This window comes from Canis lupus, chromosome 33 (assembly GCF_003254725.2).
Source record: "Canis lupus dingo isolate Sandy chromosome 33, ASM325472v2, whole genome shotgun sequence".
NCBI lineage: Eukaryota > Metazoa > Chordata > Mammalia > Carnivora > Canidae > Canis > Canis lupus.
This window is the reverse complement of record NC_064275.1, coordinates 17,855,491-17,881,730: the sequence shown is the minus strand read 5'-3', so window position 1 is coordinate 17,881,730 and position 26,240 is coordinate 17,855,491. Positions and strand designations below refer to the sequence as shown.

The window sequence follows — 26,240 nt, the reverse complement described above, 5'->3', positions numbered from 1 at the left end:
TGTACCACTGGGTACTACCAGTGTTTTCATCTCCACTAATTTAAATAGACCAAATGTGATAACTCTTGCTTGAATAATTTGCATTTTTCTGATTATTGATGAAGTTAAGCATTTATTTTCATACATTTATAGTTCACTTATATTTAATCTTCGGAGAAAGAGTCCATGTTCAATTTCCTTTGAATTCTATTTTTCCCTAGTTTTATTCACTGTTTCTGTGTTTTTCTTTTATTATATGTATTGCAAATACTTTCTCACACTTTGCTGTTTATCTTAAACTTTGTTTACATTTTTCTAACTATGCAGAAGTTTAAATTTTTGTTAAAGATTTTATTTATTTATTCATGAGAGACATGATGAGAAGACAGAGACATAGGCAGAGGGAGAAGCAGGCTCCCCATAAAGAGCCCAATGTGAGACTTTATCCCAGGACCCAGAGATCACGCCCTGAGCCAAAGGCAGACATGCTCAACCACTGAGGCATCCTAGAAATTTTAAATTTTGATGGAACCAAAACCATCCATGTTTTCCTTCATGTTTTTTTGTTTCATTGAAAGATTAAAATTTAAAGAGTAATATTCCAGCAGGCAGGAAGATAAAGGGAGTTAAGTTTTAGAGTGAAGAGAAAGATACTATGCTCTGCGAGAAAAGGCAAAATTAGAATTAGTAAGGCATTTTAAAAGAAGAAAGTGTTCAAAGGATTGGATTAAAAAATAGAAAGATGAACTAGGAATAATTACTATATACACAAATTAAATTCCAAAATTAAAAGATTGGAGAGTAATTATGAACTAGTGCCAAAAAAATAGCAACAATTAGCCATTAATTGATAATGATTAAATCTCTGTGGGCTGTAAAAGAAAATGAACTAGATAGTAATATGAATTCCTGAATTGAATATTTTTTATAGAGACAAATATGGTCATGTATATGAGCTATATGATATGTATATATATCAGATTATATATATAAAAGAGCTATATGAGATATTAGGTGGATTACATTTTGTCAGAGTTTGATGTGATCCACTCACCATTAAATTATAGTCTGCCTGAAAATTTTTCATTTTTCTACATATTAGCAAAAGAGTGGCATTATATGATTAATAATGGGTTGTGTAATGTTTTCATTAGAAAGAAAATTCTACTTGTTCTTTAACCAAGTCCTATGCGACTTCTATCACATCCTTGTTGGTTAACGCATTGTCAAATTTTTGGATCTAGCAATATCATTTATAAGCATAGTGTATAAGTGGTCTTATTTTGTTACTTAATCTTGCAGAATTATTAAAATAGTATAAATGGTTAAAATGGTGACTAGTGTAAATACTTGTTCTATTTTTTTTTTTCAGATTTCGTGAGTCATTGGAAAATGATATTATTGTGGTTCGTGCCATACAAAGTGATCACAAGATATCTTCCTATAGACTTGTGAAGCCCTCTAAGTACTCCAAGTTCAAAAGAATAAGTCTAACAGAGAGAAGAACAAGCAAATTGGAGAGATCTGAAAAAGAGGGAGCTGGAAGAAAGGATAGCCAGAAAGATACAGGTAGCCTAAATAACAAGAAGGCTTCTAAATTCTTACTTTAATAAGTTTCTTTTTTTTTATTTTTTATTTATTTATGATAGTCACACAGAGAGAGAGAGAGAGAGGCAGAGACATAGGCAGAGGGAGAAGCAGGCTCCATGTACCGGGAGCCCAACATGGGATTTGATCCCGGGTCTCCAGGATCATGCCCTGGGCCAAAGGCAGGCGCCAAACCGCTGCGCCACCCAGGGATCCCTTACTTTAATAAGTTTCTTTTTTTATTTTTTTTTTTTATTTTTTTTTTTTTCTTTAATAAGTTTCAAATAGGTTTCAAATAGGTAGAACCTTCAGATCCTTTTTTGATGGCTTGAGCTCAATCTCTTGCCTCCCTTTCCTTATTCCTTCGGAATAATAATCAAGAGAGATAGGGCGGTGTGGCATGGCTGAGAATGGGAAGCCATGTTCCTCCAGCAAATGCTCCGCACCAGCTCTTCAATGCGTGCTGCTAAGGAAAACCCACCCTGGTTATGTGACTGAGTGGGTTAGAGTACTTGATGCTGCTGATTTCTTCCAACATCTATTCTTAAGTCTAGGATTTCCCCAGTTGCTAGTTTCTAGGCAGTGTTTCCTTGCAGATTCTTGGACCCTAACCCAGAGTATGGGGATAGAATGTGACATTTCAAAATATTGTCCAAGAGCAAGTGCTTTAAACAGAGCGATGAGCTTAGAATTCAGGTGTGAAAAGTACCTCTTAATCTCTGTGACCTGCCTCTTGTAACTACCCACGGGGTGACTGCAGATGAATAGGAGGAAGACAAGAATTCTGGGAATGACTTGGAGAGCCCAATCAAAAATAAATCAAGGGGGGCACTGCAGCTAGTGCCCATGATACAGTACTGACATTAATGCCGCTTTATCCTCTTGATTGAGAAAAACTTAATGGCTCCTTTCTGCCTCTGGGATAAATTCTGAAATCATTTTCCTGGTATTTAATCCTTCCACAGCATATCCTTATTCTGTTTCCTATTAATAGTGCATTTTCATACTGTTCTGCTAGTATTTTTAGCCTATTGTCTTGCTCACTGCTCTCTAATTATGCCTGATAGTTTTATACGCAGGCTCCCACTGGAGGGACCAATTCCTTCCTCTCTTCTCTGAATTCTACCAATTCTTAGAGATCCCAGATTGAATTACACTTTTGTTATAAAGTCTTTCCATGATCACTCAAGCCACACTAAACTCCTGCTTTTCCATATTACCATATATTTGAAATGAGAAGTGAAATCGTGAGTTATAACCATATGACCATCTCATATTATTATTTAACTTTTTTCCAAAGTATATCTCTCCATAGCTTGAACATAAAGTAAGAAATTGCCTCAGTAGATACATAACTCTTAAATCATAGGTTTGATTGCATGTTTCTGACCAGTTTTTTAATTGGCCCCAGACCACTGCAGTTGGTGAATGTCACCTCAAATTATACATGTCAGATAGGACTTGCTTGGTTTCCCCTTCCCCCACTATATCACAAATATTCCAACCATTTCCCAGTGTATCTTATCTGTCAGTGGCCTCTCGTGATTTATCTTGTTTTTGTCTTATCTTGCCAACTTTTCAATAAAGTCCTTTGGAGCAAATGCTGTGACTTAGGTCTCTTTATTTTGGTATGCTAAAAGACTTATTTTGGGGTTGAATTGATGGTCATTGTTTAACAAAATGAATTACAGATTCATTATATCCTGTTTTTTAAAATGGGGCAGGTTTAAAAAAGTTTGAGAATTTCGTTTTGATGTTTCAAGAAGATGGAAAACAAACAAACAAACAAACAAACAAACAAACAAACATTGACTCTCTGTACAGGTGGGAGCATTAGTGTGCCAGAAGAATCAATTATAGAGGAAGGGAAGAAATTTCGGCCTAAAACCCTAAGTGAAATTATGGTGGAAAATCAAATTGAGAAAACAAGGAAACTTATATTAAAAGCTGAAAGGGCCCAGCTTAAGATTCAGCAGCGAAAAAAAGAATGGGAAGAACTGTAAGTGTGTGTATTTTTGTTTTCTTTCTTTTTTCCTTCTTTCTTTCCTTTTTTCTTTTTTTTTCACCCATACGCTTTCATCTTAACATGAGTTTCAGGATATCTTTGAAATAGAAACAGAGATGAAGTATTGAAATCGGATCAGCTGGGTCTTTGAGAGTGGTGATACCTTAGTGGAACATCCTTAGGGTTTGGGGCCCAGGAATTCCATTTTGTGAATGCAGTCAGAGATTTTTAAGGATTAAGAAATTCCTATCTATCCAACCATCAGGTTATTTTTCTTTATGCTCTAATATCTTATAATTTTGACTTTCACCTTTAGGTCTCTCATCAACTAAAGTTGACTTTTAAAAACTCAGGCATGGGGTACTTTTATTTAACAAGCACATTGTTTTTTTTGTTTGCCACCTACATGTGTTTAATGAAATGTTTCTTCATGTCTTTTGCTCATGTTCAAATAAGATTGTTTGCTATTTTACTGTTAAGTTCTGAATTTCTTTTTATATTCTAGATACAAGTCCTTAGTTGTTTATGTGGTTTTCAAGTATTTTCTCCTAGTCTATAGCTTGTCTTTTCATGTCCTTAATAGGGACCTTTTGCATAGTGCAAGTTTTTAATTTTGTTAAACCCAATTTATCATTTTTTTCCTTCTGTCAATCTTGTTTTTAGTGTTGAGTTTAAGAATTCTACCTAGCCCTAGTCCCCAGTGATTTTCTACTATATTTTTCTTTCTTTTTTTTTTAAAAGATTTTATTTATTTATTCATGAGAGACACACACAGAGAGAGAGAGAGAGGCAGAAACACAGGCAGAGGGAGAAGCAGACGCAGGCAGAGGGCGAAGTCCCAAGGCGGGACTCGATTCCAGGTCTCCAGGACCACACCTTGGGCGGAAGGTGGTGCCAAACCGCTGAGCCACCGGGGCTGCCCTATATTTTTCTTTAAAGTTTAATAGTTTTACATTTTACATTTAAGTCTATGATCCATTTGGAGTTCATTTTTGTATAAGTTTTGAGATTCGGGTGTTTTTTCCTACTTTTTGTTTTGTTTTGCCTGTGGATTTGCGATTGCTCTAGCACTATTTGTTGAAAAGGCTCTCCTCCGCTGAATTGGTTTTGCAATTTTCACATTTGTCAGAAGTCAATCTGAGCATATTTGTGTGGGTCCAATTCTGGGTTCATGTTCTGTTCCATTGATCCATGCGTCTGTCCCTTTGCTAATAACATACAATCTTGATTATCGTAGCTATGTAAGAGATCTTGAAATTGGTCCTCTCATTGTAGTCTTTTTTTTTTTTCCATATTGCTTAACTATTCTAGTTACTTTGCCTTTCTATATAAATTTTAAAATAATTTTGTCTACACTTACAAATAAAATCTAACTGGAATTATGATAGAAATTGTGTTAAACCTGTGTATCAGTTGCGGGGGAGGGGGGTTGACATATTTATTATGTTGAATTTTGTAATCCATGGACATGGTATGATTCTCAATTTATTTAGATCTCCTTTGATTTCTTTCATCAGTGTTTTGTTTCTGTATAAAAGTCCTACACATATTTTGTTAGGATTAGACACTTTTTTGGCAATTGTAAATGATAATTTGCTTTTGATTTTGGTATCTATGTGCTCATGTTCATTGTTAGTATAGAAATACAATTGGTTTTTGTGTGTGTGTGTTTATCTAGTATCCTGTGGCCTTGCTAACTGTCATATTCTGACCATCTTTTGGTAGGTTCCTTAGGATTTTCTGTGTAGACAATCTTATCATCTGTAAATAGGGACAGTGTTATTTTTTCCCAGTTTGTTTGCCTCTTATTTCCCTTATTTTCTTGTTGGACTGGCTAGAATTTCAAATATAATGTTGAAATAGAATGGAGCTTCTAGAATTTGTTCCTGATCTTAAGGGGAAAGAATTCAGTATTTGAATGGTATATTGGTTTTCATTCTTCTGCTTGAGGCTGCCTGTTTGAGGTTGATGTTTCACTGACTGTATATAGTAGGGTTATGTTTTTTAATCTATTAATCTCAGTTCTTCAATTGGTATATTAAGACCATTTACCCTTATGTAATTTACACATGGATTTACTTATATATTTATATATATAATTATTGATAGTTCAGGCTTATATCTGCTATTTTATATTTTGTTTTCTGTTCTCTGTATTTTTTGTTAGTTTCAGAGACAGAATGTATTGATTAATCAGTTGCATATAAAATTTATTGATTAATCAGTTGCATATAATAGTCAATGCTCATTACTTCAAGTGCCCTCTTTAATGCCCATCACCCAATTATCCCTTCCCCCTGCCAACCTCTCCTCTAGCAAACCTTCAGTTTGTTTCCTGGAATTAAGCATCTCTTATCGTTTTCTTCTCTCTCAATTTTCATCTTATTTTATTTTTCCTTCCTTTCCCCCATGTTCATCTGTTTTGTTTCTTAAATTCCACATATGAGTGAAATAATATGGTATTTGTCTTTCTCTGACTGACTTGTTTCACTTAGTATATTATCCTCTGGTTCCATCCATGCCATTGAAAAATATGGAAAGAGCCCAGATGTCCATCAACAGATGAATGGATAAGGAAGATGTGGTATATATATAAAATGGAATATTACTCAGCCATCAAAAAGAATGTTCTCGGTGTTTTTTTGTTTTTAATTTTTCATGATTTCCTGTGGTTTACTTGAATATTTTAGAGTTCCAATATGATTATAATGTTTTTGAGAGTATCACTTTGAACACCTTTTTTAGCATTTTCTCTGGGTAGTACATTATGTATTCACAACTTACCACTGTCTACTGGTATTGACATTTTATCAACTTGAATGAAATGTAAAATTACCTTACCTGCCTTCAAGTCCCTTTACATATCCCACTGCTTCACACATCCCACTGCTTCTTGTTTCCCTTGTTTATAGAATAATTGTATAAATATTTTCTCTATATACATTTTATTCTCTTGATTTTTTTTCTCAACTGGCTATCCAGACTATGTTGTTAATCTCCAGATATTTATGAATTTTACAGTTTCTTTCTTGTAGTTGATTTCTAGTCTTATACCTTTGAGGTTAGGAAAGAAATGATATGATTTCAAGTTTTTTCAGTTAATTAAGACTTGTTTTGTGGCCTGCTGTGATTTATCCTGAAGAATGTTCCATGTGCATTTAAGAATGTGTATTCTGCTACTGTTGAATGGAATGTCTGTAAATATTTGTTAAGTCCATCTGGTCTAACTTGGTATTTAAGTCCAATGTTTCCTTATTGATTTGGGGTTTTTGGGGGGAGGGTCTGGATGACCTAGTTTTGTTGTATGTTTGGATTCTTTCTCTTTATGTTGTTTGTATCTGTTAAAGGTTTTGCTTTGTGATGACTATGAGCCTTATATAAAACATTTCAATCTATTTTAACCTGATAATGACTTAACTTTGAACATATGCTAAAGCATACTTAACTCCCCCCAACACTTTGTTTTTGATGTCACAGTTTGTATTTTCTTACTTTATATATCCATTAACAAATTATTGTAGTTATAGTTACTTTTAATACTTTGCCTTTTAACCTTTATACTAAATTTATAAAATATTTACTCACCATCATTAAAATATTAGAGTATTCCTAATTTAACTTTATATTCGCCTTTATCAATGAAATTTATACATGTTTTCCTGTTCCTAGTCAGTGTCCTTTCACTTCAGCTTGAAGAACTGACTTTAGCATTTCTTGTTAGGCTGGACTAGTGGTGATGAACTCCTACAGCTTTCATTTGTCTGGAAAACTCTTTATTTGCCCCAATGCTTAAGGGAAAGCTTTGCCAGGTAGGTTATTTTTGGTCAGCAGTCTTTCTTTATCATACAATTGACACATTTAGTGTCCAATTTAGTGGAGTTTTTTATATATTGAGGTTTTCAACCATTACCACTATTTTCTAATATCATAGTCCCCCCCCCCAAAAAAAACCCCACTCATTAGCAGTCACTCTCCATTTCCCCAAACTCTCATTCTTAGCCCTAAGCAACCACTTTTTTTTTTTTTTTTTTGAAAGAGAGAGCATGGGATCCCTGGGTGGCGCAGCGGTTTGGCGCCTGTCTTTGGCACAGGGCACGATCCTGGAGACCCGGGATCGAATCCCACATTGGGCTCCCGGTGCATGGAGCCTGCTTCTCCCTCTGCCTGTGTCTCTGCCTCTCTCTCTCTCTCTCTATGTGACTATCATAAATAAATAAAAAAAATTAAAAAAAAAAGAGAGAGCATGAGTAGGAAGGCATAGAGGGACAGAGGGAGAGGGACGGAGAGAATCTTAAGCAGGCTCCACACCAAATGTGGACATGGGGCTCGATCTCATGACCCTGTAGCTGTGATTTGAGTTGAAATCAAAAGTTGGACACTTAATTGACTGAGTCACCCAGGTGCCTCTTAAGTCTAAGCAACCTTTTATTTTTTTTTTTGTCTACAGATTTGTCTATTCTAGACACTTTATATACATGAATTCTGTGGTCTTTGTGACTGGCTTTTTTTTTTCTTCGTATGACTTTCATTTTCATCCATGGTGTAGCATGTGTCAGTACTTCACTCCTTTTTATGACCAAATAATCCATATCACATTTATATGTCATCAGTTGAAACACATTTAGGTTATTTCCACTTTTTCACCATTATGAATAACGCCACTGTTAACATTTACATAAATTTTATGTGGACATGTGTTTTCAACTCTCTTGGGTGGATACCTAGGAGAGGAATTGCTCCTTTAATATGCTAACTCTGTTTAACCTTTATTTTTTAATTGAAGCATGGTTGACACACAATGTCAGTTTAGCTTCAGGTGTACAACAGAATTTGACAACTCTATATATTATGCAATACTCATAAGTGTAGCTACCATCTGTCCCCATACAGTGCTATTACAATACTGTTGACTATATTCTCTATGCTGTACCTTTCAGCCCTGTAGCTTATACATTTAATAATTGGAAGCCTGTGCCTGCCATTCCCCTCACTCATTTTGTGCATTCTCAAACCCTTCTCTTTTTTGGTAACTATGGTTTGTTTTCTGTGATTATGGGTCTAATTTTGCTTGTTGTTGTTTGTAGACTTGTTTTTTAGATTCTACATAGAAGTGAAATGATATTATATTTGTCTTTCTATGAATTATTTTATTTAGCATAATGCCCTTTAGGTCCATCCATGTTTTGGAAATGGCAGGACCTCATTCTTTTTTATTGCTGAGTAATATTCCATTATTATTTCTTTTTCTTATATGATTGCTGTGGTTAGGACTTCCAGTATTATGTTGAATGAAAGGATGAGAGTCAATCTCTCTTGTTCCTCATCTTAGAGGAAAAGCTCTCTCTCTTTTTTTTTTTTTTAACCATTGAGTTTGAGGATAGCCATTTGGTTTTTTCCATATATGCCTTTATTGTTAAGGTTCCCTTTACACTCACTGTGTTGAGAGTTTTTATCATGAGTTGATATTGGATTTTGTCAAATGCCTTTTCTGTACATATTGAGATGATTGTATTATTTTTATCCTTACTCTGTAAATATGATGAATTAAATTGATTTGTGAGTATAGAAGCATCCCTGCATTCCTGAAATAAATCCTACTTGATCTTGTTGATGTCTCTTTAATGTATTGTTGAATTCAGTTTGCTAATATTTAGTTGAGGATTTTTATATCTATATTCATCAGGGATATTGGCCTATAGTTTCTTTTCCCAAGTTTTTATTTAAATTCCAGCTAGTTGACATACAGTGTAATATTGGTTTCAGGTGTAGAATTTAATGATTCAACATTTACATTCAACACCCGGTGCTAGTTACAAGTACCCTCCTTAATCCCCATCACCTATTTAACCCATCATCCTACACATGTCCCCTCTAGTAACCATTGGTTTGTTCTCTAGGTAAAAGTCTGTACCTGATTTTCTTCCCCACCCCCCAGTTCATTTGTTTTGTTTCATCAATTCCTAGCCACAGCTATCAGACAACACAAAGAAATAAAAGGCATCCAGATCAGCAAGGAAGAAGTCAAACTTTCACCGTTTGCAGATGATGACGTGATACTCTCCACATAAAACCCAAAAGACTCCACCCAAAAATCGCTAGAACTGATGCATGAATTCAGTAAAGTCACAGCATATAAAATCAATGTGCAGAAATCTGTTGCATTTCTATACGCCAATAACAAAGCAGCAGAAAGAGAAATCAAGGAAACAACCCCATTTACAGTTGTACCAAAACCCATAAGATACCAGGGAATAAACCTAACCAAAGAGGTAAAAGATCCGCATGCTGAAAACTCTTTAGTCTCTATAACACTTATGGAAGAACTTGAAGAAGTCACCAAAAAATGGAAAAACATTCCATGCTCATGGATTGGAAGAACAATTATTTTTAAAATGTCTATACTACCCAAAGCAATCTACACATTCAATGCAACCCCAACCAAAATACCACCGGCATTTTTCACAGAACTAGAACAAACAATCCTAAAACTTGCATGGACCCACAAAAGACCCTGAATAGCCACAGCAATCTTGAAAAAAGAAAAAAGCAAAGCTGGAGGCATCACAATTCCGGACTTCAAATTATATTACAAAGCTTTAGTGATGGTACTGGCACAAACACAGACACGTAGATCAGTGGAACAGAGTAGAAAATCCAGAAATGAACCCGCAACTACGTGGTCAATTAATCTTCAACAAAGCAGGGAAGAATATCTAATGGAAAAAGGCCGTCTCTTTAACAAATGGTGTTGGGAAAATTGGAGAGCACCACGCAGAAGAATGAAACCAGACCACTTTCTTAATTACCACACACAAAAATAAATTCAAAATGGATTAAAGACCTAAATATGAGTCAGGAAACCCTTTAAATGCTAGAGGAGAACGCAGGCAGCAACTTCTTTGATCCTGGCTGCAGCCAGTGTTTTCTTATTAGATATGTATGGAGGTACACTGTACAAGGCCAGCATTACCCTGATACCAAAGCCAGACTAAGACATTACATAAAAACAGAAGTATATGGTATTTGTCTTTCTCTGACTTATTTCACTTAGCATAATACCCTCTAGCTGCATCCATGTCATTGAAAATGGCAAGATTTCATTCTTTTTGATAGCTAAGTAATAGCCCATTGGGTCTGTGTATGGATGGATATATATGTCTCACTTCTTTACCCATTTATCAGTGGACATTTGGGTTCTTTCTCCATAATTTGCCTCTTGGTGATAGTGCTGCTATAAACATTGGGGTGGAGGTACCTCTTCAAATCAGTATTTTTGTATCCTTTGGATAAATATCTAGTAGTGCAATTGCTGGGTTGAAGGTAGTTCTATTTTTAATTCTTTAAGAACATCCATATAGTTTCCAGAGTGGCTGCACCCATTTGCATTCCCACCCACAATGTAAGAAAGTTCCCCTTTCTCCTCATCTCACCAACATCTATTGTTTCTTAGGTTGTTAATTTTAGCTTTTCTGACAGGTGTGATGTGGTATGTCATTGTGGTTTTGATTTGGATTTCCCTGATGATGACTGACGTGGAGCACCTTGGCATGTGTCTGTTAGCCATCTGGATGTCCTCTTTGGAAAAATGTCTGTTCATGTCTTCTGCCCGTTCCTTGACTGGATTATTTATTTTTTGGATGTTGATTTTGATAAGTTCTTTATGGATCTGGGTACTAGCTCTTCATCTGATATGTCATTTGCAAATATCTTCTCCCCATCCACTGGTTGCCTTTTAGTTTTGTTGCCTGTTTCCTTCACCTGTGCAGAAGCTTTTTATTTTGATGGAGTCCCAATAGTTTCTTTTTCCTTTTGTTCCCCTTGCCTCTGGAGACGTATCTAATAAGAAATCACGGGCTGCAGCCAGGATCAAAGAAGTTGCTGCCTGCGTTCTCCTCTAGCATTTGAAGGGTTTCCTGACTCATATTTAGGTCTTTAATCCATTTTGAATTTATTTTTGTGTGTGGTAATTAAGAAAGTGGTCTGGTTTCATTCTTCTGCGTGGTGCTCTCCAATTTTCCCAACACCATTTGTTAAAGAGACGGCCTTTTTCCATTAGATATTCTTCCCTGCTTTGTTGAAGATTAATTGACCACGTAGTTGCGGGTTCATTTCTGGATTTTCTACTCTGTTCCACTGATCTACGTGTCTGTGTTTGTGCCAGTACCATCACTAAAGCTTTGTAATATAATTTGAAGTCCGGAATTGTGATGCCTCCAGCTTTGCTTTTTTCTTTTTTCAAGATTGCTGTGGCTATTCAGGGTCTTTTGTGGGTCCATGCAAGTTTTAGGATTGTTTGTTCTAGTTCTGTGAAAAATGCCGGTGGTATTTTGGTTGGGGTTGCATTGAATGTGTAGATTGCTTTGGGTAGTATAGACATTTTAAAAATAATTGTTCTTCCAATCCATGAGCATGGAATGTTTTTCCATTTTTTGGTGACTTCTTCAAGTTCTTCCATAAGTGTTATAGAGACTAAAGAGTTTTCAGCATGCGGATCTTTTACCTCTTTGGTTAGGTTTATTCCCTGGTATCTTATGGGTTTTGGTACAACTGTAAATGGGGTTGTTTCCTTGATTTCTCTTTCTGCTGCTTTGTTATTGGCGTATAGAAATGCAACAGATTTCTGCACATTGATTTTATATGCTGTGACTTTACTGAATTCATGCATCAGTTCTAGCGATTTTTGGGTGGAGTCTTTTGGGTTTTATGTGGAGAGTATCATGTCATCATCTGCAAACGGTGAAAGTTTGACTTCTTCCTTGCTGATCTGGATGCCTTTTATTTCTTTGTGTTGTCTGATAGCTGAGGCCAGGACTTTCAGTAATATGTTGAACATCAGTCATCCCTGTCATGTTCCTGACTCTAGGGGAAAAGTTTGCAGTTTTTCCCCATTTTGAGTGATATTTGCTGTGGGCTTTTCAGATATGGCATTTATGATATTGAGTTATGTTGTCTCTATCCATAAATGTGAAGAGTTTTAATCAAGAAAGCTTGCTCTATTTTATCAAATGCTTCTTCTGTATCGGTTGAGAAGATTTTATGTTATTGTCCTTTCTTTTATTTATGTGGTGTATCACATTGATTTTGCGGATACTGAGCCACTCTGCAGCCTAGGAATAAATCTCACTTGGTTGTGATGAATAATTCTTTTATGTACTGTTGGATTTGATTAGCTAGTATCTTGTTGAGAATTTTTTGTATCCCTGATCATCAAGGATTTTAGCCTGTAATTCTCTTCTTCAGCAGGATCTTTGTCTGGTTTTGGAATCAAGGTAATGCTGCCCTCATGGAATGAGTTTGGAAGTTTTCCTTACATTTCTATTTTTTTGTAACAGTTTCAGAATAGGTATTTAATTCTTTAAACATTTGGTAGAATTCCCCTGGGAAGCCATCTGGCTCTGGATTCATGTTTGTTGGAGATTTTCAGTTGCCGATTCAATTTCTTTGCTGGTTGTGGGTCTGTTCAGGTTTTCTATTTCTTCCTGTTTCCGTTCTGGTAGTTTATGTTTCTAGGACATTAATATGTTATTAATTTCTTTTTTTAAAAAAAAGATTTTATTTATTCATAAGAGACACAGAGAGGGAGGCAGAGATACAGGCAAAGGGAGAAGCAGGCCCCCTGCGGGACCCCGATGTGGGACTCAATCCCAGGACCCCAGGATCATGCCCTGAGTGAAAGGCAGATGCTCAACCACTGAGGAACCTATGTATCCCCAGAAATTTATTAATTTCTTCCAGATTGCTCAATTTGTTGGGATATAATTGCCATAAGATTCTCTTATAATTTTTTGTATTTTTGTGATGTTGTTTGTCATCTCTTATTCGTGATTTTATTTATTTGGGTCTTTTCTCTTTCTTTTTTGAGAAGTCTGGCTAGGGGTTTATTGATTTGGTTTGTTCTTTTCAAAAAACCAGCTCCTGGTTTCTTTGATCTGTTCTGCTGGTTTTATTTCTATATCATTTATTTCTGCTCCAATCTTAATTATTTCCCTTCTCCACTGGTTTTAGGCTTTATTTACTGTTCTTTTTCCAGTTCCTTTAGATGTAAGGTTAAGTTGTGTATTTGAGACTTTTCTTCTTGAAGAAGGCCTGTATTGCTATATACTTTTTTCTTATGACTGCCTTTATTAAATCCCAAAGGTTTTGGATGGTTTTATTTCCAGTTTAATTTGCTTCCATGTATTTTTAAAAGTTTGTTCTATAATTTCCTAGTTAACCCATTCATTCTTTAGTAGAATGTTCTTTAATTTCCATGTATTGTGGTCTTTCCAATTTTTTTCTTGTGGTTAACTTCATGTTTCATTGTACTGTGGTCTGAAAATATGATGGTATGATCTCAGGCTTTTGGTACTGGTTGAACACTGATTTGTGGCCCAGTATGTGATCTCTTCTGGAGAATGTTCCATGTGCACTTAAAAAGAATGCATATTCTGCTGCTTTAGATGTTCGGAATATATCTATTAAGTCCATTTGGTCCAGTGTGTCATTCAAAGCCATCGCTTCCTGGTTGATATTCTATTTAGATTATTTGCTTGTTGTTGTGAGTGGGGTGTTAGAGTCCCTTACTATTGTTGTGTTATTATCAGTGAGTTTCTTTAAATTTGTTATTAAGTGATTTATGTATTTGGCTGTTCCCAAGCCATGAGCATAAATATTTACAGTTGTTGTATCTTGTTGGATAGACCCCTTTAGTATGATATAGTGTCCTTGTTCATCTCTTATTACAATCGTTGGTTTAAAATAGTTTGTCTGATATAAGTATGGCTACTCCAGCTTTTGATGTTTGCTAGCATGATATATGGTTCTCAACCCCCCCTCACTTTCAATCTGGAGGTGGTTTTGGGTCTAAAATGAGTCTCTGGTAGGCAGCATAACAATGGGTCTTGCTTTTTTTTAATCCATTCTGATACCATATGTGTTTTGATTGGAGTATTTAGTCCATTTACATTCAGAGTAATTATTATTTTAAAAAAATACTTTATTTGACAGATAAGGAAAGAGCACAAGTAGGGGGAGTGGCAGAAGGAGAGGGAGAAGCAGGCTCCCCACTAAGCAGGGAGTGCAATATGGGGCTCAATCCCAGGACCCTGGGATCATGAATTGAGACAAAGACACTTAACCAACTGAGCCACCTAGGTGCCTCAGAGTAATTATTGATAGATATAAATGTAGTACCATTGCATTACCTGTAAAGTCACTGTTCCTGTAGATTGTCTTTATTCCTTTCTAGTATTTGTTGCTTTTGGTCTCTTTTCTGCTCAAAGAGTCCCCTTTAACATTTCTTGCAGAGCTGGCTTAGTGTTCATGAACTCCTTTAGTTTTTGTTTTCTCTTGGAAACTCTTTATCTTTCTTTCTAGCCTGAATGACTGTTTTGCTGGATAAAGTATTCTTGACTGCATATTTTTTCCACTTAGCACATTGAATATATATCACATTCCAGTCCTTTCTGGCCTACCAAGTTTCTGTAGGCATATCTGCTTCTAATCCTCTGTGTCTACCCTTGTAGGTTGAGGACCTTTTGTTCCTACTGCTTTTAGAATTCTCTATTTTTGTATTTTGCTAGCTTCACTGTGATATGTCTAGGTGTTAGCCTGTTTATGTTGATTTTGAGGGGAGTTCTCAGTGCCTCTTGTATTTGAGTGCCTGGTTCCTTCCCCAGATTAGGAAAGTTCTCAGCTATGATTTTGTTCAAATAAACCTTCTGCCTCTTATTCCTAGTTGTCTTCTTCTGGAATCCCTATGTTATGGATATTATTGCACTTTATGGAATCACTGAGTTCCCTAAATCAACCTTCAATATCTAATAGTTTTCTTTCCCTCTTACTTTCAGCTTCATCATTTTCCATAGTTTATCTTCTCTATTCTAATTCATTCTTCTGGTTCTTCCATCTTCACTGTGATGATTACATCTAGTTGTTTTCCATCTTAGTGATGGCATTTTAAAAATTTGGCCTGACTAGTTTTTAGGTCTTTTATCTCTGCAGGAAGGGTTTCTCTGGTGTCTTCTATGCCTTTTGCAAGCCCAACTAGTATTCTTACGAATGTTGTTCTAAATTCTTATTCATATATCTTATTTCTATCTGCTTTGAGAAAATCCCTGGGTGTGATTTCTTCTGCATCTTTCTTTTGGGGAGAATTCCTCCATCTTGTCACTTTGTATGTTTCCTGTTCCTGAGAGTAACACTATATTAAGAAGGGATCATACAATATCTAGGACCTGGCACTTCAGAAAGTGTTTCTGGTGTATCTATGTGCACTCTGCTGTTGTGTTTGGGCTGCTCTTTTCCCCCCTTTTTCTTTGGAATCGGGCTTATAGATTTTTGTTAGTCTGTTTGGTTTTTTTGTTATTGTTGCTCCCTTTCTTTTTACCTCTTTTTTTCAGAGAGTGCTCTGGCTCATAGTCAGATTTGCCTAGTAACCACACACTTGCAGGGCACAGGGGGGCGGGGTTTGGTGTAAGTGGGTCCCACCTCCACTGCGGGTGTTGAGTTTCTCACTGAAGTCTGACTATGTTGGTGGCAAGGGAGAAAATGGGGCCACCCCACTCTCTACTCCCAGGACAAGGAATCTGGTGCTTGACACTGAGAAGTCCTCACAAAAGAATGAACAATCTCCCTTGTGTTCCAGGCTTTTGTCAGATCCCTACCCTTACCTTTTCTGTGCTTGGCACTATTGGCATGCCTGACACCACAGGTCTCCTGCCTTTTATCTCTGGTGCACAGATGGGATTTAAGACTCCAAATCTAATGACGTGGCATGATACAGATCTGCTACCCTCCGCTAGGAGAGAGCCTTACCATGTCTGGTGCTGTTTCATCCCAGAAACAGTCACGCATCTGCACAAATGCACCTCTGTGTGCACCTATATCCCATGCAGGTGAAGGCCTGCTTAATGGCACATGCAGGGTTTTTTTTTTTTTTTTTTTCTTGTCCTTGGAGAGACAATATATCTTCTTTCAGATGTATTCCAGGAAGGGGAGCATTCTCTCCCAGTGTGATGCAGGGGATCCCTACACCATGCTTTCTGCTTCCAGGCCTGTGCATTTCTCTTCCCCAGGAGCATCCACCATGGCTCAACTCTGGTGAAAATCACTCACTTCCAAAACCTTAGTATTTGAGCTCTACACACTCCTTGCAAAAATGTGCAATACCCAGTTTCTTTCAACTCCCCAGTCAGTGGTTTGGGGCAGTGGTTTGGGTTTTTCTTGCATGAACCCAATGTGCTATTCTCTCTGTCCCCCTCCCTTTCTCTCTCTGCAGAAAGGGCTCCCTCCTCACTGTGGCTTTTCTCTCCCTCAGTTCACATCTACATGCCTCATATTTGCCACAATCACTACTTCTGGCCATGAAGATTATTCTCCCAATCCTCAGACTAATATCCTAGGTGTTCCAAATGATTTAATGTCAATCTAGCTGTGTTCAAGGGGTGAGGCAATCCCAGAGTCGTCCTACTACTCCTCCATCTTAACTCCTGTCTCTAGATGCCTTTTTAAACGAAAGCTTTAAACTAATCTGCTCATGGTCCCTCAGCCCCATTGCAGTTCAGTGTCAGGAGTGTAAACTAATCTGCTCATGGTCCCTCAGTCCTATACCTCCCATTGTAGTTCACAGTGTCAGGAGTGGTGATTCCCTTTGTTACTGTGTATTCATCTCTCGTTGTTCTTTGTGTGGTCTACCTTTTGTTGTGCAGAAGCTGTGTTGTCAGCCCTCAGTTATTCTTTGGAAGAAATTACTTTATAAATAGGTATAGATTTGGTGTGTCTGTGGAAGAGAGGAGTTCAAGGTTTTCCTATGTTGCCATCTTGAGTTCAGGCTAAGCTGAACTCAGTTGTCTTTCAGACCTTTGTGATTGTGCAAGCCATCAAAAATCATATCATCTCAAGAGATGCAGGAAAAGAATTTGACAAAATTCAACATCTACTCATGATAAAAATTCTCACCAAACTGGATATAAAAGGAACATACCTCAGCATAATAAAGGCTACTTATGACAAACTGACAACTAATATCATATTCAGTGGTGAAAAGCTGAAAGCTTTCCCTCTGAAATCAGGAACCAGGATGTTCAGTCTCGTTATTTCTTTTCAATATAATTGTAGAAGTCCTGGCTAGAACAGTTAGGCAAGAAAAAAAAAAAAAACACATCCAATTGGGAAAGAAGTGCATCTGTCTATTTGCTGATGACATATTATATATAGAAAATCCTAAAAACTCTGCCAAAATACTGTTAGAAATAATAAATGATTTCATTCAAGATGACAAGATATGATAAATATATAAAAATAAGTTGTGTTTCTATATATTAACAACCCTCAGAGAAATTAGGAAAACAATCCTGTTACAATTGCATCAAAAAGAATAAAATATAGGATGCCTGGATGGCTAAGCGGTTAAGCTCTACTTTTGGCTCAGGGTGATCCTGGAGCTCAAGGATTGAGTACCACATCGGGCTCCCTGAGGGGATCCTGCTTCTCCCTTTGCCTTTGTCTCTGCCTCTCTCTCTTTGTGTCTTTCATGAATAAATAAAATCTTAAAAAAAAAAAAAAGAATAAGGGATCCCTGGGTGGCGCAGCAGTTTGGCGCTTGCCTTTGGCCCAGGGCACGATCCTGGAAACCCGGGATCGAGTCCCACGTCGGGCTCCCAGTGCATGGAGCCTGCTTCTCCCTCTGCCTGTGTCTCTGCCTCTCTCTCTCTCTCTCTGACTATCATAAATAAATTTAAAAAATTAAAAAAAATAAAATACTTACAAATAAATTTAAGCGTGGATATGAAATACCTGTACAGTAAAAACAATAAGACATTGATGAAAGAAAATTAAAGAAGGAGATATAAATAAAAGACATTTCATGCATGGACTAGAAGACTTAATAAATCTACAGACTCAATGCAGTCTCTATCAAAGTTCCACAGAAATAGTAAAAGCAATCCTAAAAATTGGGTGGAACCATAAAAGACCCTGAATAGCCAAAGCCATCCTGAGAAGGAAAAACAAAGCTAACCTGACTTCAAACTATATTACAAATCTATAGCAATGAAAACAGCATGGCATTGGCATAAAAACAGAGACTCAATTGATGAAATTGAATAGAGAGACCAGAAATAAACCTATGCATATATGATCAATTTATGACAAAGGACCCAATAATATATAATGGAAAGGTTAATCTCTCCAATAAATGGTGTGGAGAAAACTGAACTACTACATGCAAAAGAATTACACTGGACCAGTATCTCACACAATATGTGAAAATTAATGCAAAATGAATTAAAGACTTGAATGTAAGACCTGAACCCATTAAACTCCTAGAAGAAAACATAGGTTGTAAGTCCCAATTGGCGGGGGGGGGGGGGGGTGTTCTAGCAATGATTTTTTTAAGGCTTGAAACCAAAAGCAAAGGCAACAAAAACAAAAATAAACAAGTGGGACTATAGCAAACTAAGAAGCTTATGTACAGTAAAGGCATAAAAAAAATAAAAGGGCAACTTAGGGAATGTATTCACAATCTTATATTTGATAAGGGGTTAATATCCAAAATATAAAAGAAGTTTTACAACTTAATAGCAAAAGAAAAAGATTTAAAAGTGAACAGAGGACATATATAGACATTTTTCAAAGGAGACTTGCAAAAGGCCATTAAGTATATGAAAAAGTGCGGAACATCACTAATCATCAGGGAAACACAAAACCACAATGAGGTCACCTCATACCTGTTAGAATACCTATCATTAAAAGGACAAGAGCTAACAAGTACTGGCAAAAATGTGGACTAAAGGAAACTTTGTGCACTATCTTTTTTTTTTTTTTTTTTTTTTTTTACTTTGTGCACTATTAATGGGAACATAAATTGGTGCAGCCACTATGGAAAACAGTATGGAGGTTCCTCAAAAAAAATAAAAATAAGACTACCATATGGCCCAGCAATCTCACTTCTGTGTATATATCCAAAGAAAACTAAAATGGTCTTTGAAGAGATGTCTGCACTCCCATGTTTATTGCAGTGTTGGTAACAATAGCTGAGATATGGAAACATATCTCCGAGTCTCCATTAATGGTTAAATGAATAAAAAATTATGGTACACATATATACATGGGAATATTTTTCAGCTTGAAAAAGAGAGAAATGTTGCCATTTGCAACTACAAATGGACTTTGAGGACATTATACTAAGTAAAATAAGTCAGAGAAAAACAAATGCTATATGATTTTCCTTATGGGAATCTAAAAAATCTGAACTCATTGAAACAGAACATATTGATGATTGCTAGAGGTGAGGAGTTGGGAATGAAGGTGGTCAAATAATACAAACTCCTATTTATAAGATAAGTTCTAGAGATGTAATATACAATATGATGACTAGTTAACAATTATATTATGTATTTGAAAGAGAATAGTTCCTAAAACTTCTTGTCACAAGAAAAAATTGTAACTGTGGACAGATGTTAACTAAATTTATGGAGGCAAACATTTGTAATAGATACATGTATGAAATCATTATGTTGTATACCTTAAACTGTTACAATATTACATGTCAATCATGTCTCAGTAAACTGGAAAAAAAATAGGCATTTGATATTTTCCAAAAATATATATTGCTAGATTTGATTTGCTGGTATTTTGTTATGGACTTTTGTGGGGTTTTTTTTAAATGAAGAATACTGGTCTCTGGTTTTATTGTTATGTGATATCTTTCCTGGTTTCTTACCAGGGTAATATTAGTTTCATAAAATGAGATGAGAAGTTTTCCTGTCTCTTCTATTTTCTGAAAGACCATGTAGGCTTCATATTGTTTATTTCTTAAATATTTAATCAAATTTGTCAATGAGCCAACTGACATGGAATATTCTTTGAGAGGTATAAATACAAATTCCAATTTTTCATGGATATAGTGCTATCCAGATTTTATATTTTCTCTTGGATCAATTTTGATAATTTGTGTCTTTTGAGGAATAAATTTATTGGCACACAATAGTTCATACTATTGATCTTTTACTTCTACTTCTGTAGTGTCTGTTGTATTGTCCTCTGTTTTATTCTTGACATAGTGCTCGCTTTGGCAGCACATATACTAAAATATTCTTGACATAATTAATTTGTATCTTCTCTCTTTTTCTTGACCATTCCAGCAAAAGACATCAATTTGATCTTTTCAAGGAACTAACTTTTGGTCATAGATTTTTAGAAATATTGCTTGTCAGCTTTCTATGTCACTGATTTTTCTGTTCTACATCATTTCATTTATTCTAATTGAGTTTAGTTAATTCTTTTCTTTCTTGCTGCTTAAGTTTTAAGTTTAAGCTGTAAGCTTTGATTTTATACTTTTTAAATTGTAAGCATTTAAAGTATAAATTGAAGTATAAATTTAAAATATAAATGAAACACTGAACTTCATTAATTTTATAAGTTCTGATATATTTTCAGCATCATTTAGTATAAAATATTTTCTAATATCCCATGTGATTTCTTGCTGATTGTGATTTTTTAAAAAAACATTTATTTTATTTGCGAGACAGAGATAAAGAGAGCAAGCAAGCACACGTAGGGGAGGCACAGGAGTGGGAGAGACAGAAACTCAAGCAGACTCAGTGCTGAGTGCAGAGCTGGATGCAGGGTTTGGTTTCACAACCCTGAGATCATGACCTGAGCTGAAATCAAGAGTCAGAAGCTTAACAAACTGAGTCACCCAGGTGCCCCCGTCGTTTATTTTTAAGTATGTTGTATAATTACCCAACAGTTTACATGGTTTAAATTCTTATAAATTTATTGTGAGGTGAGTGGGCCTGCATAGAATCTATCTTCATGAAAATTCAATGTGTGCTTCAAAAAGAATATATTTTCTTGTATTCTTTGGTGTAGTTTTCTGTAAATGTCAGTGAGGACTGGATAATTGCTGATAATGTCTAGATCTTTTATTTTTCCTACTTTGAAGGCATGACTCTTTCAAGGTCTCTACTGAATGTTCCCTCCCTTTAATAAGGTCTCTCCAGCTGACGAACTCAAAGGTGATTTCCAGCCATGTGTAAACTATGAGAATTGTTTGCCTTATAGCTTCCCAGTAATTGTATTTTCCCCAGATATTCCTCATTTATTTTCATGATGTTTCACACTACACATATACAGGTTAATACTTGGCCAAAAACACCAGACAGCCCTATGTGAATTTCTAAAGATATTGTTTTGTGTGTAGCTCTGATATTTTTTCCACAAAATTCTAACCACTCTGGCCTCTCTGAACTCTATCTTTGTAATTAATCAGTGAGATTACTGGACTCATATTTGGTATCTCATCCCTCTTTTTCAGTCTGATAATTTCCTCCATGGAAATAGAGATAGTAATGATTAGTTATTTTGTTTCGCTTCTCACATGAATTATAGCCCTGTGCTGCCAATTATTCAATATCTGAACACAGTTGTTTCATGTTTTTTTGTTGTTGTTGTTTAGTTTTCTTTTGTAGCATGAGGATAATTATGGACCTTGTTTCTCTCATATGACTGGAGCCAAAGTATCTACTTGCTTTTTCTTTTTCTTTTCTTCCTTCCTTCCTCCTACCTTCCCTTCCTCCCTCTCTTCCTTCAATTCATCCTTCGTCCCTTTACTTCCTTCTCTCCCAAACAATTGTCAATTAGTACATTAGACAACGTGTGTTTCCTCTGTTATTGTATGTGTTTGTTTTCCTAAAGGGCTGACTGTAAGCTATGTGCACATGTTCATGTTGACTGATAAGCTTCACTTTAAAGAATTAGGTAGGTTGGATCCTCTTAGGTCTGTGCTTGGAGCCTCCTAGGATCTCTACTAATAAGATCATATCCAATCCTTTTTATAGCCTTCCCCTGGATATTCTGGGCCACAGTTTTCTCTGGTCTGATTTATCCTTTAAAATTGCTATCACCGATTTGCTCATAGCTTTCTATCTTATTTTCAGCCTTCCTGATTTATTCCCTTTAATATCTCCATACCATCATTTCCATGGAATTTGGAGAGAGCAGGAGGCAATCATTTTTAACTATAATGCTTTTTTTTTTGAAAAATTTCTGATACTTATGTTGTTTAAAAGAAGGTAAATTAACTTTTTACTGATTACCACTGTTGCTTGATGTCAATTGAAGGAATAAATAGTCATCTTAATATAAATCACTTAGAAGTGAACCAAAGCCTTAAAATGATTCCAATTATTTCAGCACTGTCTGGTAATTAGTTTTCACTTGTTTCATTATTACTTTGTTTGAGGTGCTTTAAAAATACAGAGGGTCCCCAACTTATGATGGTTTAACTTATGATTTTTTTGGCTTTATTTTTTTTTAAGATTTTATTTATTTATTCATGATAGTCACACACACACACACACAGAGAGAGAGAGAGAGAGGCAGAGACACAGGCAGAGGGAGAAGCAGGCTCCACGCAGGGAGCCTGATGTGGGACTCGATCCCGGGTCTCCAGGATCGTGCCCTGGGCCAAAGGCAGGCGCTAAACCGCTGCGCCACCCAGGGATCCCCTTTTTTTTGGCTTTATAATAGGGTGAAAGTGATTTGCATTCAGTAGAAACTGTACTTTGAATTTTGTTATTTTCTCAGGCTACAAGTATATGCAATGTAATACTTACTTTCTCATGATACTGGACAGAGCAGTGAACCACAGCTCCGAGTCAGCTACACAGTCATAGGGATAAACTATCAATACACTTACAACCATTCTGTTTTTTACTTTCAGTACAGCAGTCAATAAATTACATGAGATATTTAACACTTTATTGTGAAATGGGCTTTGTATTAATTTTTCCCAACTGTAGGCTAATGTAAGAGTTCTGTGTATGTTAAAGATGGGCTAGGCTAAACTTAGGTGTATTGAATGCATTTGCGATTTATGATATTTTCAAGTATGGGTTTATTGGTACATAACCCTATTGTAAATTGACAAAAGTCTGTAGTCATTAACTTAAAAAAAATGCTTGGGGTTTATGGACAAAAGTACCACAGACCCAGAATTATACTTTTGCTTTATGACTGAATTTGATTATATACATACAGTAGACAAACTAAGTTTATTGTTACATTTGTGTCTGGGTTGCCTATTTTTCTGATAGGTACAAGAGTAAACCGCAGGATGATTTTGAAGATCCCAGAGATGTTCAGGCCATCAAAGAGGCCCAGCTGTATATGGGAGACTTCAATCTGAAGACAGCTCCAGACTATAAGATACCTGAGCACATGAGAGTAAATGCTGCCAAGAAGGAAGAGGAACTGGGGCACCTAGATTCCATGGTACTTACCCACAGCTTTCATGACAATAAGAGGCACCCTGAGTTTTAGTGGAATTCTGCTGAAATCAGCCATTTCACTAGCTGGTTTGTAAGGAAATATAGAAATTTAGAAGTGGAAAAGAGCTTCATGATTATTTAAGACGCCTCCTTTTTACAAATGGGGAAACTGAGGCCCATTGAGGACAAGAGATTGATTGGTCTGTGATTTTTTAATATGGTGGAACTTGCCTTCAAGTCAATTACTTGCCTCAATACATTTATGGGTGAAAATACTATATTTTATAGACTTGAATTTCTGAATTCAGACATGCATGGCCGCCATCGATTGCCAAAGACTTAGGGAAAAGGCTATTATTTAGCCCCTTTTTTCTTCAGGACTTAAAATTTTGTAGGTGTCTCAATAATAATCAGTTACCTTATTCCTTTTTAAAAATATTATCTGCTTTCTGCCAAACTGCTTCCCTGATTTCTCATCTCTGTTTTCTTACTGAAGTCTCCTCTCCGTGTCATAGTAATTACTTAGTTTAACTGACAAGTGACTTTTCACACACAGAGGCTCAGAAGGTGTCTGAGCTACCATTTTGAGGAGAATTTGGTACATGGCCATGCAGTTTGCACATTGCAAGGCATCACATTGAAAAGAGTGCCAATCACACCACAGATATAGTATATTAGAATATTTTATAATTTTCTGACAAATGGAAGTAAAGTGTCTTGTGGAAAGAAAGAGTCTTGTTCAATTTCACCAAAGCTGCAGTACATACCAGCAGTGCAAAGGATCCTGGTATGGCAAATTATATCCATAAGTAAATTTTTATAGCTTATAGCTATGGCTTTTTGTTTAGGCAGACATTTTGAACATTTTCTTAGTGACCATTTAGATTGTTTATCTAGCTGGTCATCTCAGGCAGTTCTTGTTTCATCAATCATATTCCATCCATAATCATAGAGAATTTTTTTTTACCGTAATTTGCCAGTCATCCATAATCTAGCTAGAGGATAGACAGGTATGACGTCTTGAACTACATTACACTGAAATCCATTTTATTAAAACAGCAGCAAAAATAACATAGAATGTACTATTCTACATGTCAGATCAGAATTCTGTTCCCATGCCTGCCACTTAATAGCCATGTAAACCTTTCTGGTCATGTAGATCTCCCTAAGCCTTGGCTAAATTGTCTGTAAAGGGGTGTTAATTCCAATTAACAACAATAAAACCTATCTAGTCTACCTCATAAAATTAATGTGATGGTCACAGTTCACAAATGGTCATTACTGTTGTCACTAAATTAAAAATCTCTAAAGTATCAAGTTTAGGGGAAATAGCATATTACATATCCCCCTTCCCTGTGGCTAGTGTTTAGGTATGCGTGGTATTTGGAAAACTAAGAAGAAACTGTTGGTGTGTAAAGGGGGTTCCTCAAAGAAGTGAACCTTACAGTCGTTGGGCTGGCTTAGATTTGTTCTTTTAAGCTTGATTGTCAATCTTCCAGGTGCTTCAAACAGGTCCTCCATTCACATAGGGCTGGATTTTGAGCTCATATCTTACTGCTTTAAGTGTTTATTCTTAAGTATGTAAAACATCTCTTCTATTTTGTTACAGTGTTCTTACTTCATAGGTAGTAATCATGCAGGTAAGTTTTGTAAGACTGCCTAAAGAAGTGCCTTTTTTTTTTTTAAAAAAAAGTATAACATTCAGTATTAGTTTCAGGTATACAATATAATGATTCCACAAATCTTTCCATTGTTCAATACCCACCACAATAAGTGTAGTCACCATCTGTTACTAAACAACATTAGTATAATCTCATTGATTATATTTCCTGTGTGGTACTTTTCATCTCTGTGACTTATTTATTTTCTAATTAGAGGTTTGTACCTCTCAATCCCTTTTATCTATTTCTCCCATCCCCCCATCCCACGTCTGGCAACCACCGGTTTTTGATCTGTATTTAAGAGTCTATTTTTTTGTTTTTTTCTCTTTGTCTTGTTTCTTAAATTCCACATGAGTGAAATCATACGGTATTTGTCTTTCTGTCTGGGTTATTTCACACAGCATGATATACTCTAGGGCCATCCATATTGTCACAAATGGCAAGATCTTATCCTTTTTATGGATGAATAATATTTCATTGTATGGATATACCACCTTTTTTAATCCATTTATCTGTGGATGGATACTTGGGATGCTTTCATATCGTGGCTATTGTAAATAATGCTGCAGTAAACATTATATGTTTTCAAATTAGTGTTTTGCTTTCTTCAGATAGGTTCCCATAAGTGGCATTGTTGGATCATATGGTTGTTCTATTTTTAATCTTTTGCTAAACCTCCATACTATTTTCCACAGTGGTTGTATCAATTTTTACATTCCCACCAACAGTGCATGAGGATTTTTTTTCTCTACATTC

General features: G+C 36.0%; 1 protein-coding gene across 11 annotated transcripts in view; it reads left to right on the top strand.

Moving 5' to 3' along the window:
• Positions 1-26,240, top strand: part of CFAP44 (cilia and flagella associated protein 44) — a 126,414-nt gene that overhangs the window by 74,294 nt on the left and 25,880 nt on the right. For all 11 annotated transcript variants that reach the window (XR_007407875.1, XM_049105150.1, XM_049105153.1 and 8 more), the window contains 3 exons: positions 1,352-1,548; positions 3,391-3,565; positions 23,650-23,827. Coding sequence is in view for 10 of the 11 variants with exons in the window: in XM_049105150.1 (XP_048961107.1) it covers positions 1,352-1,548; positions 3,391-3,565; positions 23,650-23,827 (550 nt within the window). In the remaining variant the exon portion in view is untranslated. The remainder of the gene's footprint in view (positions 1-1,351; positions 1,549-3,390; positions 3,566-23,649; positions 23,828-26,240) is intronic.